The sequence below is a fragment of the Penicillium malachiteum genome (assembly GCF_028827825.1).
Source record: "Penicillium malachiteum strain IBT 17515 chromosome Unknown utg000004l:1.0-4883003.0:1.0-4884900.0, whole genome shotgun sequence".
Classification (NCBI taxonomy): Eukaryota; Fungi; Ascomycota; class Eurotiomycetes; order Eurotiales; family Aspergillaceae; genus Penicillium; species Penicillium malachiteum.
In genome coordinates this window covers 3,517,508-3,531,829 of record NW_026643097.1, presented here as the reverse complement: position 1 = coordinate 3,531,829, position 14,322 = coordinate 3,517,508, and the positions used below count along the sequence as shown (strand labels likewise).

General features: G+C 46.3%; 5 protein-coding genes across 5 annotated transcripts; 3 read left to right on the top strand and 2 right to left on the bottom strand.

The window, feature by feature from the left end:
- Nucleotides 1-1,886: 1,886 nt before the first annotated feature.
- Nucleotides 1,887-3,733, bottom strand: N7483_009398 (putative GABA permease; the record flags this gene model as incomplete). Its single annotated transcript, XM_057092825.1, has 5 exons — nucleotides 1,887-2,254; nucleotides 2,315-3,157; nucleotides 3,222-3,454; nucleotides 3,526-3,586; nucleotides 3,652-3,733. The coding sequence occupies 5 exons, from the start codon at nucleotides 3,731-3,733 to the stop codon at nucleotides 1,887-1,889; spliced, it is 1,587 nt and encodes a 528-aa protein (XP_056943999.1).
- Nucleotides 3,734-4,991: 1,258 nt separating this feature from the next.
- On the top strand, nucleotides 4,992-5,851 carry N7483_009397 (SDR family NAD(P)-dependent oxidoreductase; the record flags this gene model as incomplete). The annotated part of the gene is made up of 2 exons (XM_057092824.1): nucleotides 4,992-5,457; nucleotides 5,532-5,851. 2 exons carry the CDS (start codon nucleotides 4,992-4,994, stop codon nucleotides 5,849-5,851), a joined length of 786 nt encoding a protein of 261 aa, XP_056943998.1.
- A 175-nt stretch (nucleotides 5,852-6,026) lies between these two features.
- On the bottom strand, nucleotides 6,027-6,494 carry N7483_009396 (GFA family protein; the record flags this gene model as incomplete). Its single annotated transcript, XM_057092823.1, has 1 exon — nucleotides 6,027-6,494. One exon carries the CDS (start codon nucleotides 6,492-6,494, stop codon nucleotides 6,027-6,029), a length of 468 nt encoding a protein of 155 aa, XP_056943997.1.
- A 2,675-nt stretch (nucleotides 6,495-9,169) lies between these two features.
- N7483_009395 (uncharacterized protein) lies at nucleotides 9,170-10,212 on the top strand (the record flags this gene model as incomplete). Its single annotated transcript, XM_057092822.1, has 2 exons — nucleotides 9,170-9,224; nucleotides 9,278-10,212. The coding sequence occupies 2 exons, from the start codon at nucleotides 9,170-9,172 to the stop codon at nucleotides 10,210-10,212; spliced, it is 990 nt and encodes a 329-aa protein (XP_056943996.1).
- A 2,565-nt stretch (nucleotides 10,213-12,777) lies between these two features.
- On the top strand, nucleotides 12,778-14,073 carry N7483_009394 (uncharacterized protein; the record flags this gene model as incomplete). The annotated part of the gene is made up of 4 exons (XM_057092821.1): nucleotides 12,778-12,934; nucleotides 13,027-13,261; nucleotides 13,321-13,594; nucleotides 13,654-14,073. 4 exons carry the CDS (start codon nucleotides 12,778-12,780, stop codon nucleotides 14,071-14,073), a joined length of 1,086 nt encoding a protein of 361 aa, XP_056943995.1.
- Between the last annotated feature and the right edge of the window lie 249 nt (nucleotides 14,074-14,322).

Here is a 14,322-nt window from a genome sequence, read left to right as displayed (position 1 = left end):
AATTTAATATTTTATGAGATCAGAATAATAAAAGTAGAGAGTAGATTAGATCAAAGCTATATCATGGTTGGTGCCATAGTAGGTATCTATATGTATAACTCTATACAACAGGGATCTTTCTTTACCGCGAGGAGAATCGTGCACCTTGACACCACCACCATGGAAAGAACAAATCATGATCCTCTAGTCTGGGGATGATAAGATTGGCAGTTAACTACCTAGGTATAGTTCATGCAGTTCATGCAGTTCATGCAGCTCTGTTGTCATTGTGTTGTACCTAAGTCTTGGCCTGGTGCACTGATCCTTATGCATACACTTTTTTTTGTAACTTCAAATGAAGGTGGTACACTACCTCCCCTTGGTATAAGCACTTGGTGTTATTGGTAACCTAGGATGTATAATCATGAAGCAGAATTCATATGACAGACGCCGAAAAAAAAACATTGCTGATGTCGCGAGTTGGAGCCGACAACCATCTTCCAGGAGGGTATTCGTGTGCATTTTCATGCATGGCTCTACTCCACAACCTATATCTGAAGTCGTAGAGGAGAGCATATTGCACAATAATCATATAGATTATTTCAAGTTAGAGAAATCAATGTGCACCACCCTCCGCCCCTGGTTACTATGTACTAATGACGTCATAACCTCAGGCTAATACCATTTTGAACCTTTACTGCACATGTGCCCAGGCTGTAACATGGTATCCATTAAATATCACTCTATCTCAGGCTGCTAAAATTAAATATGAAGCGCTAAATCAGCACTAGCAGCTTTGTTAAGGATCTCAAAATCAGGATGCCACTGAAGGCTACACACACCTGAGGCATGTCACATGTGGGCCGAATCTCTAGGAGGCACATTCAGACCGTGGATATTGTTGTAGCTATGGTTCCAGGTGGAGGAGAATGTGTGTATACCCTGTGGTTTTATTGTCTGCGAGTGAGTTGTGGCGGATACATGGAGAGTGTATGAATCTGCGAGGGGTCAGTATGTCTTTTCGATGAACTCTCTCCAGAAGGCCTTCGACTTCCACTTATCAACCTGGCAATGGCTTGACCACTTCCCCCAGACTTGGTTCTGAAGAAAATGTTTCAACAATCTGAGTCGGCGAGTGAAAGCCGCATATTGTCACACAATTGTTGCCAGATGGGGTCTATTTGGACCTCTCAAGTCCTCGTCCCACCCAGCAGAGCCTCAGACATTGTCTGCGGGAACATAGACTCCTTGATATACTAACCTGTAACGCGGTAGGTTGTCTCGGATATTTGGCCGAGGATGTGTTGCACATACAGAGGTAGAATTGTGGGCCGATACTCCTCATCGGCGATCGAGTTTGCGGGGAAGATCTCTCCTCGGTGCTTTCTGCTCTTTATTTTCGAACATTCAATCGCGCCGATATTGCTGCGGCTGACCGTTAATCTTGACATTCTGCAGTCTTTCTGAGTGCTCAAGCTTCCCAGGACTTGATGTGCTTTGTGAGTAGAACCGCACTGAGAAGGAGGAGGAGGAGGAGAAGTAGAGGGGTGATAAATCAGAGATCAGGCTCAGATGAACAGCTTGAGTGGTTTTCAAATCGTACTCAACATCTCAATACAAAATTTCACCTTACTCTCAGATCAGAGTAGAGTTCATTCACAATCTCCTTAACAGGCTAGTCAACAGTATGGCGAAAAGAATCGCTAGAGTCGAATTCCTCATCAGGCTGCTGTCGCATGTTGGTCACTGTTTCTTCTAAGGTAGGAACAGAAGAAGTTGGTAAGAATTTGTCTATCACCTTGGAATTTTCCACAGGTTGATTCGGTGTAATAATACAGATATTCATCTATCCACTACCTAGACCGTCGCAGAAATCAATCACTACTTGTACATACAACCCACCGTCCCTAGTGCTTCTTCTCTTGAATCACATCGACTGGTTGTGTTCCCTCCTTGGACACATCATTTTGTCCTTTCAGAAAGCTCACAGCCCCAGGACCAGTAAAATTCTTTCGGCCCGTAGTAATCCATGTCACAAGACTGATGAGAGCAATGACACCAATCGCGGCACTGGTATAATTCATCGACTCTTTGTTGACAGGGTATGTGCTGGGGAAATTAAAAGTGATGGATGCGAAAAGGAGGAAGAGGAGGCCGATAAAATTCAATGAAATCGATACTGGGGTTGAGAAGGCGTAGGGACCATCCATCTTGATAACATGGCCAGAGAAATATCCGAGTAATCTGCTGCCAAGTGCCATGGCATAGGAAAGATCTAGAATATTATTAGACTTGACCCTATCAAACGTATCGTTTTGATGCTTTTGAGACTTACAAAATCCTTCTGTTGAAATTGAAATGACAGTTTCAAAACCAGTTGTAGTGCCAAATTCAATAGCATCAAGAGCCAATTGTACCACAAGCGTGAGCAAGACAGCATTTACTGGTACTTGGGTCTTGGGATTGACCTTGCTGAAAACCTTGGAGAAAGGTAATCCGTTATCGCGAGCAAAGGCGTACACAGAGCGGGATCCTTCGGCTAGAATGTTGTTTCCGGCGACAATGACGATCACTGTGATCAAGGTGGTCAAGATGCAAGTTGCAGCCTTGCTTCCGGTCGAGTCATAGATAATCTGAATAACAGGGACACCGGTACTGGAGTTAGCGGTCGCTGCGATATCACCGATGCAGAAGCAAAGAGTGAGAAGGAAGACAAAGCCTGTCACTGCTCCAAGAATGACTGCGAGGACAATGGCCTTGGGCGCCTCTTTCGAGGCGGACTTCATTTCCTCTGTCATATGCGATGGCGCATCGTAGCAGCACATTCCAAAACAGGCTTGTAAGATACCGATTATCGCGGCCATTCCCGTACCCCAGCCAGTTGAGTTTTCGAATTCCGAGAAGACAAAACTAGCGGACTGTTTGTGATCGTTTGTTGCAAGAAGTGTTATCGTGATGACGATGAAGGAGCCAACGTTCCAGATGAGGATAAATTTCGAGATCTTATGAAGCAGATGGGATCCCCAAAGATTCACAGCAGCCGAGAGAAAAGCAACAAGGTAAGCTACTAAAACGGTTTGCCACCTTTCAATCGTATATTCTGGGAACACCAGGTTTGCCATCCCCAGTAGGAAGTTGGAGGCAATTGAGTTATTCGTGGCACCCATAGCCAGAAGACCTAAATATGACTCAATTTAGTATATTAATCAAGATGGTTTGCAGAGATATTATGATTGCCATACCGATAAGCATAAACCATCCAGCAACGTATGATAGCCCTCTAGCAATCTTTGGTGGCGCCAATGCAGCAACCCATGAGTACTGCCCACCTGCAACGGGGTACATGGAACACATTTCTGCCATGGGAATGGCGACCGCTAGAGTTACAAGACTCACACCGATGAAACTGTATATCATCACTGGCGGGCCACCCGAGGTGACACCGACAATGAACACGCCGCTAAGAGCTGTCCATCTGATAGTAATCAATTAGCCTCGACTATGTCTTGTTGTTACCGCGAACCATAGCAGGTGTAGTATACTCACGAGGTGACAACACTGAAACTAAATCCAATCATACTGAGCAGTCCAAATGAACGCTTGAGCTCTATAATGTATGATGTTAGTTAATCGCACAGAATCCCCGCCAATTGCCATCTGAAGTTGACTCACCTTGCTCATAACCCAGATCCTCCAGGCGAACATCTTCGCTAATTGTGCCCTTAAAGACATGTGATTCGTCGTCTTTAGACATGATGAATTGATGGCAGGAATTCGCCTTCTACTATGTAGCAGACAGGTTCCCACTTTTCAAGGGCGACAGACTTCTTAAGAATATTCCCAGCATCGGAGTACCTCCCCTACATCCCCCATGCTTGCCCAGGACCCCATGGAGAAGGCGAGAGGCGATAAGATAGATAGTCATGCCCGACTTCCTTATTGAGAAGGTCTGCGCGACGGTGGTGGAGCCAGTTTGACCAATGCCGAGCGAGCAAGTGAGTTTGTTCACTCACTTTGCGGGGACGCTTCCAGCCCGGTCGCTGAACCGATAAGCTGCGCAACTAACAGAGACTACCATTTGTCTAGAAAAATTGGTGGACCGTTGGCTGATACCGAATTCGTGGGGTATATGTCGTGGAAATTGAGTAATCAGATAGTCACGCGGCTGGAGTGAGTCTTCGTATCTCCTAGGATTGCCTTTGTTGTTTTAGCTTCCCTACATAGGGAGGCGTCAAGGAAGAACATTGGATGATTGTGGAGTTTTTCATAATTCAAATGTTGATAACAGAGGTTCCTATCTTTACATTTTGCATCAATCCCAGGGTCATGTCTATTCAAATGTTTTCGTATCTACTCCGCAGTCATACCGAGCAACGATAAACCCGGAACGAGGCTGGTCCGAACATTTGAACATTTGACATTGCGGCTTCCTGATTTGGCTATAGGGCTTAGGGCACCGGGAAGTCCATCCTCCGAATTAAGGTGACCAAAAGACCTCCAATGGATGCACCTAGCTAATGTATTACGCAGCATTAAAGCTGGGATATGTACTCTATACTCTATACTTCCATCAAGTTCAAAAATCAATCAATTAAATAATACAACAACTCAAAGAATCTGGACTTATTCAGACTCAACACAGAAAAAACTGTTTATTCTGCCAACGAGCAATCAATGCCATAATAATTTCAAACTAACATTCTAGTTTCAACCTCCATGACAAACCAGTATAAATCTCCCCCCTCAGCAAATGCAGTCCCCAAAAGTGGTCTGATACTCGGTTCGTTGAGAGACATGACTCGACAACCTCTGGACCGAGAAGCCTATGTGGCGCTATAATCAACAGTAAGGGGCCCCAGTTCCCCGGAGTACGGATACGAGGCCTTCCGCCGTCATCAGGCTTCCAACACCTGGCACTATAAAAGGCCCGCACATGAACGACAAAGATTTCAGAATCAAAACGCAATCAAAAACCCATTGTCGAAAACCAGAACATCCTAGCTCCTTTTATCATGACAGACCAATCTCTTGCTGGCAAGACCTGTCTTGTTACCGGTGGGGCTAGTGGCCTCGGCAAAGCCATCGCAACCAAGTACGTCGAAGCCGGAGCCAACGTGGTGATCTGTGATATCAACGAGGAGCGTCTGCAAGAGACTTCAATTGAGCTCTCGTCGAAGGGATCTTTCAAGGCAATCAAGGCGGATATCAGCAAAGAAACTGAAGTGGAGAGTCTATTCGAGCAGCTGATTCAAGAATTCGGCAAGATCGATGTCCTTGTGAACAATGCTGGTATTATGGATAAATTCGATCCTGTTGGAGACCTTGATCCCGAATTTTGGAATCGCGTCATCGCTATCAACCTTACAGCTCCATTCCTGTTGAGCAAACTCGCTGTTCGAAATATGCTGGCGCAGCCGACGCCTGATGGTCGGATCATCAATATTGTTTCTGTAGCTGGGCAGGCTGGATGGGCATCTGGTATGTTGAGTCTTACTCTCGCTATTGTGCTTCATGTTTGAGGAGAAAATATCTAACCGAGTTCCCCGCTCTAGGTGCTGCTTACACTGCTAGCAAGCATGGTCTTGTCGGATTGACCAAGAACACTGCTTCTTTCTACGGTACCAAGGGTATTCACTGCAACGCATTGATGATGGGTGGTATGCATACCAATATCTTCGAGTCAATGCAAACTGGGTTGAATTCGGAAGGATTTCAAAAGGCCAATGCCGTTCGGGAAGCTCTGAATCTTCCCCTATGTGAGGTGGATACTGCGGCTGACCTGTGCTTGAACTTGACTATTGGCAAGGGATTTGGTATCGTCAACGGAGCTTGTATTGCTGCTGACAATGGCTGGTCCTCTTTTGTCGGTTAGGCATCCAAACTTAATTGGGTTATGTATATCAGCGTTTTGGTGGAAAGACCAGTTTCAAGGTTTACTCGGGTGGAAACTTGAAATTTAATTCAAATTCACAAAATTTACACAACTGCGAAATTTTCTTTTATATCACAATGAAGGAAAACCCTTACTACACAACTTCAAGCTCACTTTATGGGCGCTCCAAGGGATTCGCGAAAGGCGGCGCCTCTTCCCACTGTTCCACCCCTTCAGGAATCTTAATAACCGCATGCTTAGTCCAGATATGGACAATACTCTTCATCATTTCCTGATCCAGTCCTTCAAGACATCCACCCTTCACATTAGTAGTCGAGGTTGGCTTTGACTGTTCACCAGGCGCAGGCATCGCATCACGAAAGCGATGTAGTATTCGAGCACCACAGTTTTTACAGAAAAGGCATTCCATAGGCCTTCCCTTCAAAGTAACGCGAGTATAACTCCCCACTAGATCAGAGGTGGATTCCGGAAGCTCGAAGTATGGGAAGACGGCTGTTATGCCGAACGCGGAGGAGCTTTGATGACGACATTCGGTGCAGTGGCAAGCATAAAGTGCTAGAGGTTTATCTGCTGATGTTGTGAACTCGATTTTGGAACATTGACAGCGTGCTTTCATGCCCATTTTTGAGAGGCCTGAGATCAAAATTTTGATACTGGGTCTGGGTGCTAGTGGGTTCAAATGTTGTGGAGGGGGAGGTGGGGGTCAACGGGAGAAGGCTTGGTCCTCTTGGAGTCTTGGATACGAGCGATACGATCTCCATTTGATGCAAAAATAGCTGCGATGTCATCTCACATGACAAAGAATAGGAAAATTCTTTTCATTAATGAAATATTTATTGATATGCAGACTCGCTCTACCAATTCTTCAAAGTCTACTATACCTTGCCGAATGATCTGGTGAAGTACACTCATGCGCAAACCCATGCATTCCCGCCTTGCAGCTCAGTGCACATGTGGCTGAGACCGATTTCAAAATTGTTTATCAATCATGGCGGAGTATTTTATAGGTTACAGGCCGCAAACTTGAACTGCGATGTCGCCCCCGGGGCCAGAACTGTGAAATGCACAGGGGAACGACTCGGAACATTTTGAATTCTCATTTCATAATGAAGAACCCGTACATCAGGCTGTACACTCGGAGTATTTACTGAGCTCTGGTAGGTGCTGGATGTACTGAGTTCCTATTTTGGAATCCGTCACAAGGCAGTTTAGGGCTCATCCCAAGGCTGAAGCACACCTGGGTAAATCAACCGCGTCATCCGACTTGAAAAGAAATAACTAGTATTAGGATCAGTGAGTTCCAAGGTTGATACCGGGTTGAACAAAAGTCGGATTAACCCCGGTATGCAGGGGTATGGGAATCAGGTTGCACCGATCTTGTCTACATTAAGCCACGTCTTTACCCAGATGAGAAGTATTGGACTCTATTCCGAGACTGTTCCTTTTTAAATGTATACAGACACCCACATCAATCCATAAAAGTGAGTCAGGTCTAGACAACATTCTTTCAATAGTGTACTGGGATCATCTGCAGGTATCCATATATAGAATTCCTAGAAAATCGCGCACCTGGGCACCCTGGAGAGACACTGATTATGACTCAAGACCTGGAATGGGTAAAGTATGTTATACTCAAGTGCTGGTAACCCTTTCATGATATAGCTCCAACTTCTGCACTAGACTAGATTTGACTTCGATGAACTTCTGCAGACTCTTGATGGTGGGCAAAAAGCAGGGACACCCGATCGGACCCAACGGCCAGGATGAGCTTACTGCAACCCAAAAGTCAAAAGAAGCATGAAGAATCAAGGCAACTTGAGAGCTATCATCTTCTGACTCACACAGTCTGGGAGGTGTGGGTGGAGAGAGAGGTGCATCAGTCACTCTTCCGAGACACCCGCACCTCCCCCCAAAACCAGAAGCAGGTGTGCGGACAAGAGAGGCGCAATAATAGTGACAGTCGTCATGGATCATGACCAATCAATCTTAATGGTTTCCTCCCTCCTCGCACGTTGATAGGTGTCGGCTGATCGAGGGGAACGTTGACAGAGAGAGAAACTCTAAGTGGATGGGAAACGATCTGGTTGATGTGCATGAAAGCATGGATCTAAACGATTGCTGAATGGTCACTGCTCTCCTAAGTTATACAGTAGTGTCCGGAACGCCAAAAGGAGTGCATCATGGCAAGTGCTCCATTCCGGGTCTGAACACGAATCACAGGATGACTTATTTCCCATCTGGTCGTATCGGGTCGCCGCCTACGCATGACCCGAGGGGGGCGATCAACCGCGCAGGGCTTGGGGAAGATCCTCCATTACTTTGAGCTCAGCCACTTCTACTGAATTAGGAATTGTGGATGATCTTGATCCAGGATCATAATTTGATTCCAAGACCCTTATCACTCAGAGGAAATATTGGTTTTTCCTTGGAACGAACAAGTAGGGTCACCAGGCATTACCGCGTGGAGAAAATGTACCTGGGAAGAGAGTGGTTTCACAGGTGCCTGGCCGCGCGGAGAGCTGATAGATTATTTTATTATTTTTATTGTATAAGAAGAGGCTTTTTATTCCTTTGGAAAATTCCCTCTGGTTTTCTTCTTCTCCTTTCTCTTTTCTGTTGTTTTACTTTCTATTATATGCTCAAATGCTGGTATCCGTTTTGAATCCGTCTACATCACTTTCATTTACTCTACCTTTTCTACCCGCGGTGGATCATTGACAATCATTTACAATCATTTACACTCGGCCCAACAGATCCGGAGGATTACACGGCATATGCTGTGCAGCAACGAATCAGTTGGAGGAATCGGAAATTCGGTGGATCCTATCGGGCTGTGAGGTTATCCTCTCCCATTTTCCCAGTGTAAGTTCTTTCAATGTTCTAGTCTTAAGACGTCAGGAACCAACGCCATCCGAGATATGAGCCATGGAATATCAATGTGGGGACCCGGGTAGGAAGGCACTATGAATGATAGACTCTGATCTAAGGGGAGATTGAAGAGGGTCTACGAATTATTCTCTCTCAAAACCACAAAATTAGATCCCAAATGACGACATGCTCTAGCATGATTGGAGTCATTGGACTTGGCCCCTCAATGAAGTGGAGACTATCCCCCGCAACAAGAGCAAGGAACAGGAGATGAAAAAAAAATTAGAAGGAAAAAAGACCAAGGAAAAAAAAGAAAATGAACTAATAAATTGAGAATAGATGCGCAGGAAACATTTAAAATCGTCCTATTCCTCCGAGTCATCTTATTACCCCTCCTCGCTTAACAGTTCATACTCGGGTAAGTCAATAATGGAATTCCCCAATCATCACTATACACATTCCACCCCAACAGAGAGACACGTGTGTACATTCCGTAATCAGCATTCCATTTCTGATCGCCTGCATTATACTTGTCAGGTCTCTCATCCACTCAATCACGCTCTCTATCACCTCGGGGTCATCTTGAAACTTTGATCTCCAGACACGGTTACCCCACTCCTGTCTCCCTGTCTTCCTTGCGGGATTTGACGGCCACTACTTCAACTTATAATCCCCCTTCCCCTCGACCGAGACGTTACCGTTCGGATTCTCCGCCGACTGACGCTTTTGACTCCCTCTCTCTATCCGCAACAACTCGTCCTATTCCAATCCCCAGACGAGCCGTACAAGTCTACGACGACGATCTCCCAGTCACCCCTCTTACAGGGAGATTTGATAAAGACGACTATTTTGACGATTGGGAACGTGCTTCCTTATCAGCCAAGTCCAGGCACATTTTGCCTCCTTCATCCGGCCGCCACGGCCGTCACTCAAGCATGCGCTCTGATAATTCTCCCTTCTACTCGCCGGTTGCTTCGCCTACAATGTCTCCCAGACAACCCAGCTCTCCGCAACCCTCGCGCTCTTCGCGAACCCAAGCACCAGCAAAGTCCGTGCCGGGCTTCCATCTCGGAACTTTGCCCCGCTTTCACCCCGCAGTCTATCAACCTGCTACTTCATCTCATACAACACAGGGTCAACCCCCTTCGCCACGCCAATCTCGCCAACACACGTACCGCACAGCATCGGGCTCTGCTCGAGATGTGAAGTGGCAGTATCGTGATCTACTCGATGGTTCTAGCCAGAGTCCCTCTGCACCGCGACTGGATCCACTGCGTAGTCCTGGACCAGTGACTCCCTTGGCTCTGGAATCTGGGGACTATTTGGCTGCTGGCTATGTTGGCGCAGAGCGCGTCCCGCGAGACAGTTCCAGCGAACATGCGGGCCCACCGCCAGATTTGGTGGAAAAGTTGATCGCGCGAGAAAATGAAAAAGCGCGACAGCTGAGCCGCAAATCTGCCAAGGGCCGATGACGGGGTGGCTTACGCCAATTCTTGAGCACGGACACCTGATGTAGCTACTGCTACTGCATCTAGACCGTGGACTTTTTCATTTGTTTCATTGTTTCCTTGTGTTCTTCCTTTCTTCTTGGTCCTCTTTTTTCTATTTTCTCGAGAATGTTGCATGTTCTTTTCACTGGTGTTTCGGTATGAAAACAAGAGGGTCTTGAGAACTACAGCATCAGGCCGCGCATGGGGTTCTGCGTTATATTCTTTCCTGCCTTTAGGCATCTATCAGATTGATAGTATCTCTTTGCATTGCGTTATCATGTATCTATACCCCTTTAGTCTATATAAGCATTTTCCTTCAAGAGTATTCAGTATCAATACTTCCCGAGTCCAGACCGTTGATCCAGTATATACTTTAGACTGTAGCAGTGCTACCTACTATTGCTAGTCCTGTCATCCAGATGTGAGCATTGCTAAATACATAGGATTGATGTAGGTAGTAAACTATTAATTCTCATTTCTTGATGGATATACTACCAGAACATGGATCGTGATGTGGATATCGGCAGCCCGCCGGCGGGCAATATTGAATAGCACTGAATCACCCTACTATGATATAGTGGATATCATGATGCCAATCTGCGGTTTCGAATCTCAAGTGCTTCAAGTTGTACTATACTAGGTCTCTTATAAAACTTAAGTTTCACTCATACTAGTTGCCTTGCCTGCGCTCGTTGTGCATCCTAAGGTCCTCCTTGTTTTCATAGTCAGAGTACCTCCGCGTCCTAATTTGAAAGAGGCGCGTGTGGCCGCGCTGGAACAGTCCACGGGTGTATGTACACATTTCCAAATAGGAAATAACGACCAAGTGAGGGAAAGAACCCAAACATCGTGCCTGCCTACTTTCCCTTTTTCATTCGTACTTTCCTTTACTCGTACTTCACTCAGTTCCCTTCAAAATATTTATTCCTCTTCTCACTTCTCTTGCTTTTTCTTTCTTCCATTCCCCATCCTGCTCCCCATCACCCATCTCCCTCCATTTTCCATCTTCCATCATCTCCTTCTGTCTCCTATCACTTCGACATCTCAGACGCCATCCTGTTTCATTTCACCCCTCTCCTTAATCCTTCTTTTCTATCTCCGAACTTCTCTCCCTCATCTCTCTCATCGCCCCTCCTCGCCCCTCATCACTCCTTATCACTTCTCATCTTCCCTTATAAGTTCTCATCATCCTTCATTATCCTTTATCATTCTTCATCACTCTCAGGTCTATCCCATCACACAACGCCCTCAGTCCTTCTTCATCGTCTTATACTTCACCTTGGCCGTGGCCTTCATCCCGTGATCACAGCACATCTCACAGGCTAGTCATCAAATGAGGGACACGTATCAACTCACCTTGTTTTCCTTAGGACTCTCGACATGACTGACATCTTCTTAACTGCTGTGTCTTGGAATTAACTGGAATTTACACTTCCGAGCTCTGATACTAACTTTCGATCAGATAACACAAAGGACAAAACGACAAAACGACAACACTTTCTCGACGCTTGCAAAGTCTCGCTCAGGTATGGGATGACTGTTCACTCTCTCCTAAAAAGGGTCTAACCCAATGGACCGGGAGTGATAAGGGGCTGCCAAGAGGACGACTTGGCTGTAGCGTAGACAGCCTCACAAGCGTTCAGTGGAAGCTACGACTTGTCTCTAGTGTTGAGCTGAACCGCAGTCATCTCGCCACTCAGAGACAACTTGCCTGTCTGATGGATCGTGCAGGTGGGACGAGGGCTTCACAGTGGGCAGTGGGAATAGTGGGCAATCTGGGGGATCATTTCGAGTATCGAATTCCAATACCGAACGTCGGCGAATCTACAGAGGGACATAAAGTGGGCAATCTGGTTGGCTCGGACGATGTGAAAACCAGGAGACAGGCATTTGTAAGGGTGCGCGCCCATGTAAATGGTGAGTTTTCAATTTTCCTTTTTCTCTTTCTAGTTCCAGGACACAGCATTGAAGATGTCATTGCGCCCATACTATCGCCAATACTCTCGACAATACTGACGATGATACTGAGAATACTCTCGATAATACTTTGTCCCATACTTTTGCTTATACTTTCAGTTTTGAACATGCATTAAGGTCCTGCACATCTATCTATGTTGATTGGTTGATAGATTCTTGGCACATGGGGGAGAGTTTCTAAGTGGAGTTAAAATTATTTAGATTATCTAGATCCCGAGGTCCCGGAGTTAGGTCAAGGCTCCCCGAAGGAAATCAATTGATGCGGGGCCTTCATCATTCAAGAGTTCTCCCCTCCTTCACCTTCTCTTCGTTTGTTGATACAAACTTGTCGCGGTCATCTACGCGACTCCTCTACGCGACTCTTTTCCCACTCCAAGAACAACACAAAACGCGGTTGAAATTTTCGATTTTACCTTCACTCTTACTTACCCGCGGACCAGCTTCCCTTCTCCGAAAAACTTTGAGCGCTCCAATCTTGATCTCCAATCTTGATCTCTTCCTCTGCTTCATCACATCGGCGCAGGCGCCAAGATTAACTAGGCGCCAATATTAACTCTCTCCGCAATCAAAATGGCTTCACACGATTCTTTACGAAGCGCCCCTGGCAGCCATAACAATGCTGCGGTCCCTGCGCCTGCATCTGCAGTATCCGCACCTACTCCGCCAAGTACGAAAGACTACAAAGGTTTTGTGGGTGGCATCTTTTCAGGTATTGCGAAATTAAGTGGTATGTTTCTCTTTTACGACGCGACCGCGACGCGTCTTTATGATGGCACTATGCATGACCGTTTGCTTACAATCTTATTTTTTTTTTCTTAGTTGGCCATCCGTATGTCTTTTCCGCGTCTCAATATCCACTTGCTGTTTCTATCATACTAACCCCAATCCCACGACACAGCTTTGATACTATTAAAGTCCGCCTTCAAACGAGCAAAGATGGACATTTTAAGGGCCCAATGGATTGTACTATGCAGACACTCCAAAAGGAAGGTGTGCGCGGTTTGTACAAAGGCGCATCTCCACCGCTGGTCGGGTGGATGATGATGGACTCTGTGTATGTGCCTCTGCCGATCGCATGTATAACCAATGACTAACAATATTTCTGTGAGGCAGCATGCTAGGTTCATTAACATTCTACCGACGACTTCTGCAAGAGAACGTCTTCTCCCAGCCACACTTACGATCCTACATCCCTTTCACACGCTGCCAACCTGACTTGACGATACTCCCAACATTTGGTCATGGAATTGCTGGTGTCATGGCTGGAACTACAGTCAGTATGATTGCTGCACCTGTTGAGCATATCAAGGCCCGTCTTCAAATACAATATGCTGCCGACAAGAGCAAACGCATGTACAGTGGTCCGATAGACTGTACTCGCAAAATTGTGGGTTCCTATACTGTGCGGTGACCATTATATGAAGATTTACTAACTGAGCTCTATAGCTTAACGCACACGGCATCAGAGGCTTGTACCGCGGACTATGCGCCACTATGTTCTTCCGATCCTTTTTCTTCTTCTGGTGGGGCTCATACGACCTGATTACTCGCTACATGAAACAAAACACCAATCTTTCAGCCCCGGCGGTCAACTTCTGGGCGGGTGGGATCTCAGCTCAGATCTTCTGGATGACCTCCTACCCGTCAGACGTGGTGAAACAGCGCCTGATGACCGACCCGATGGGCGGTGCCCTGAAAGATGGGCAGAGGCAGTTCCGCAGCTGGAAGGACGCAGCTGTGGCCATTGGCCGAGAACGTGGGTGGAGAGGGTACTGGCGGGGCTTCCTGCCCTGCTTCCTCAGGGCGTTCCCGGCGAACGCAATGGCCCTGGTTGCGTTCGAGGGGGTCATGCGGACTTTACCATAAACAAGTCAACATAAATAAGTGTTAGCTTGTTTATGGTAAAGTCCGGCATGACATGTATTTATAGTGTATTTATAGTATGAATGTATGAAATATGATCATACCACAGATCCTTACCTAGGTACCTGGATTTCTTTACGAAGGAATCTTTTCTACTAGTAGTCCCTGTAGTCCCTATGTACTCGAGTTCCATTCCAACTTCGGCACGATTGTCCGAGTTCAGGAATGTTCCTGACCATAACACATAGATAG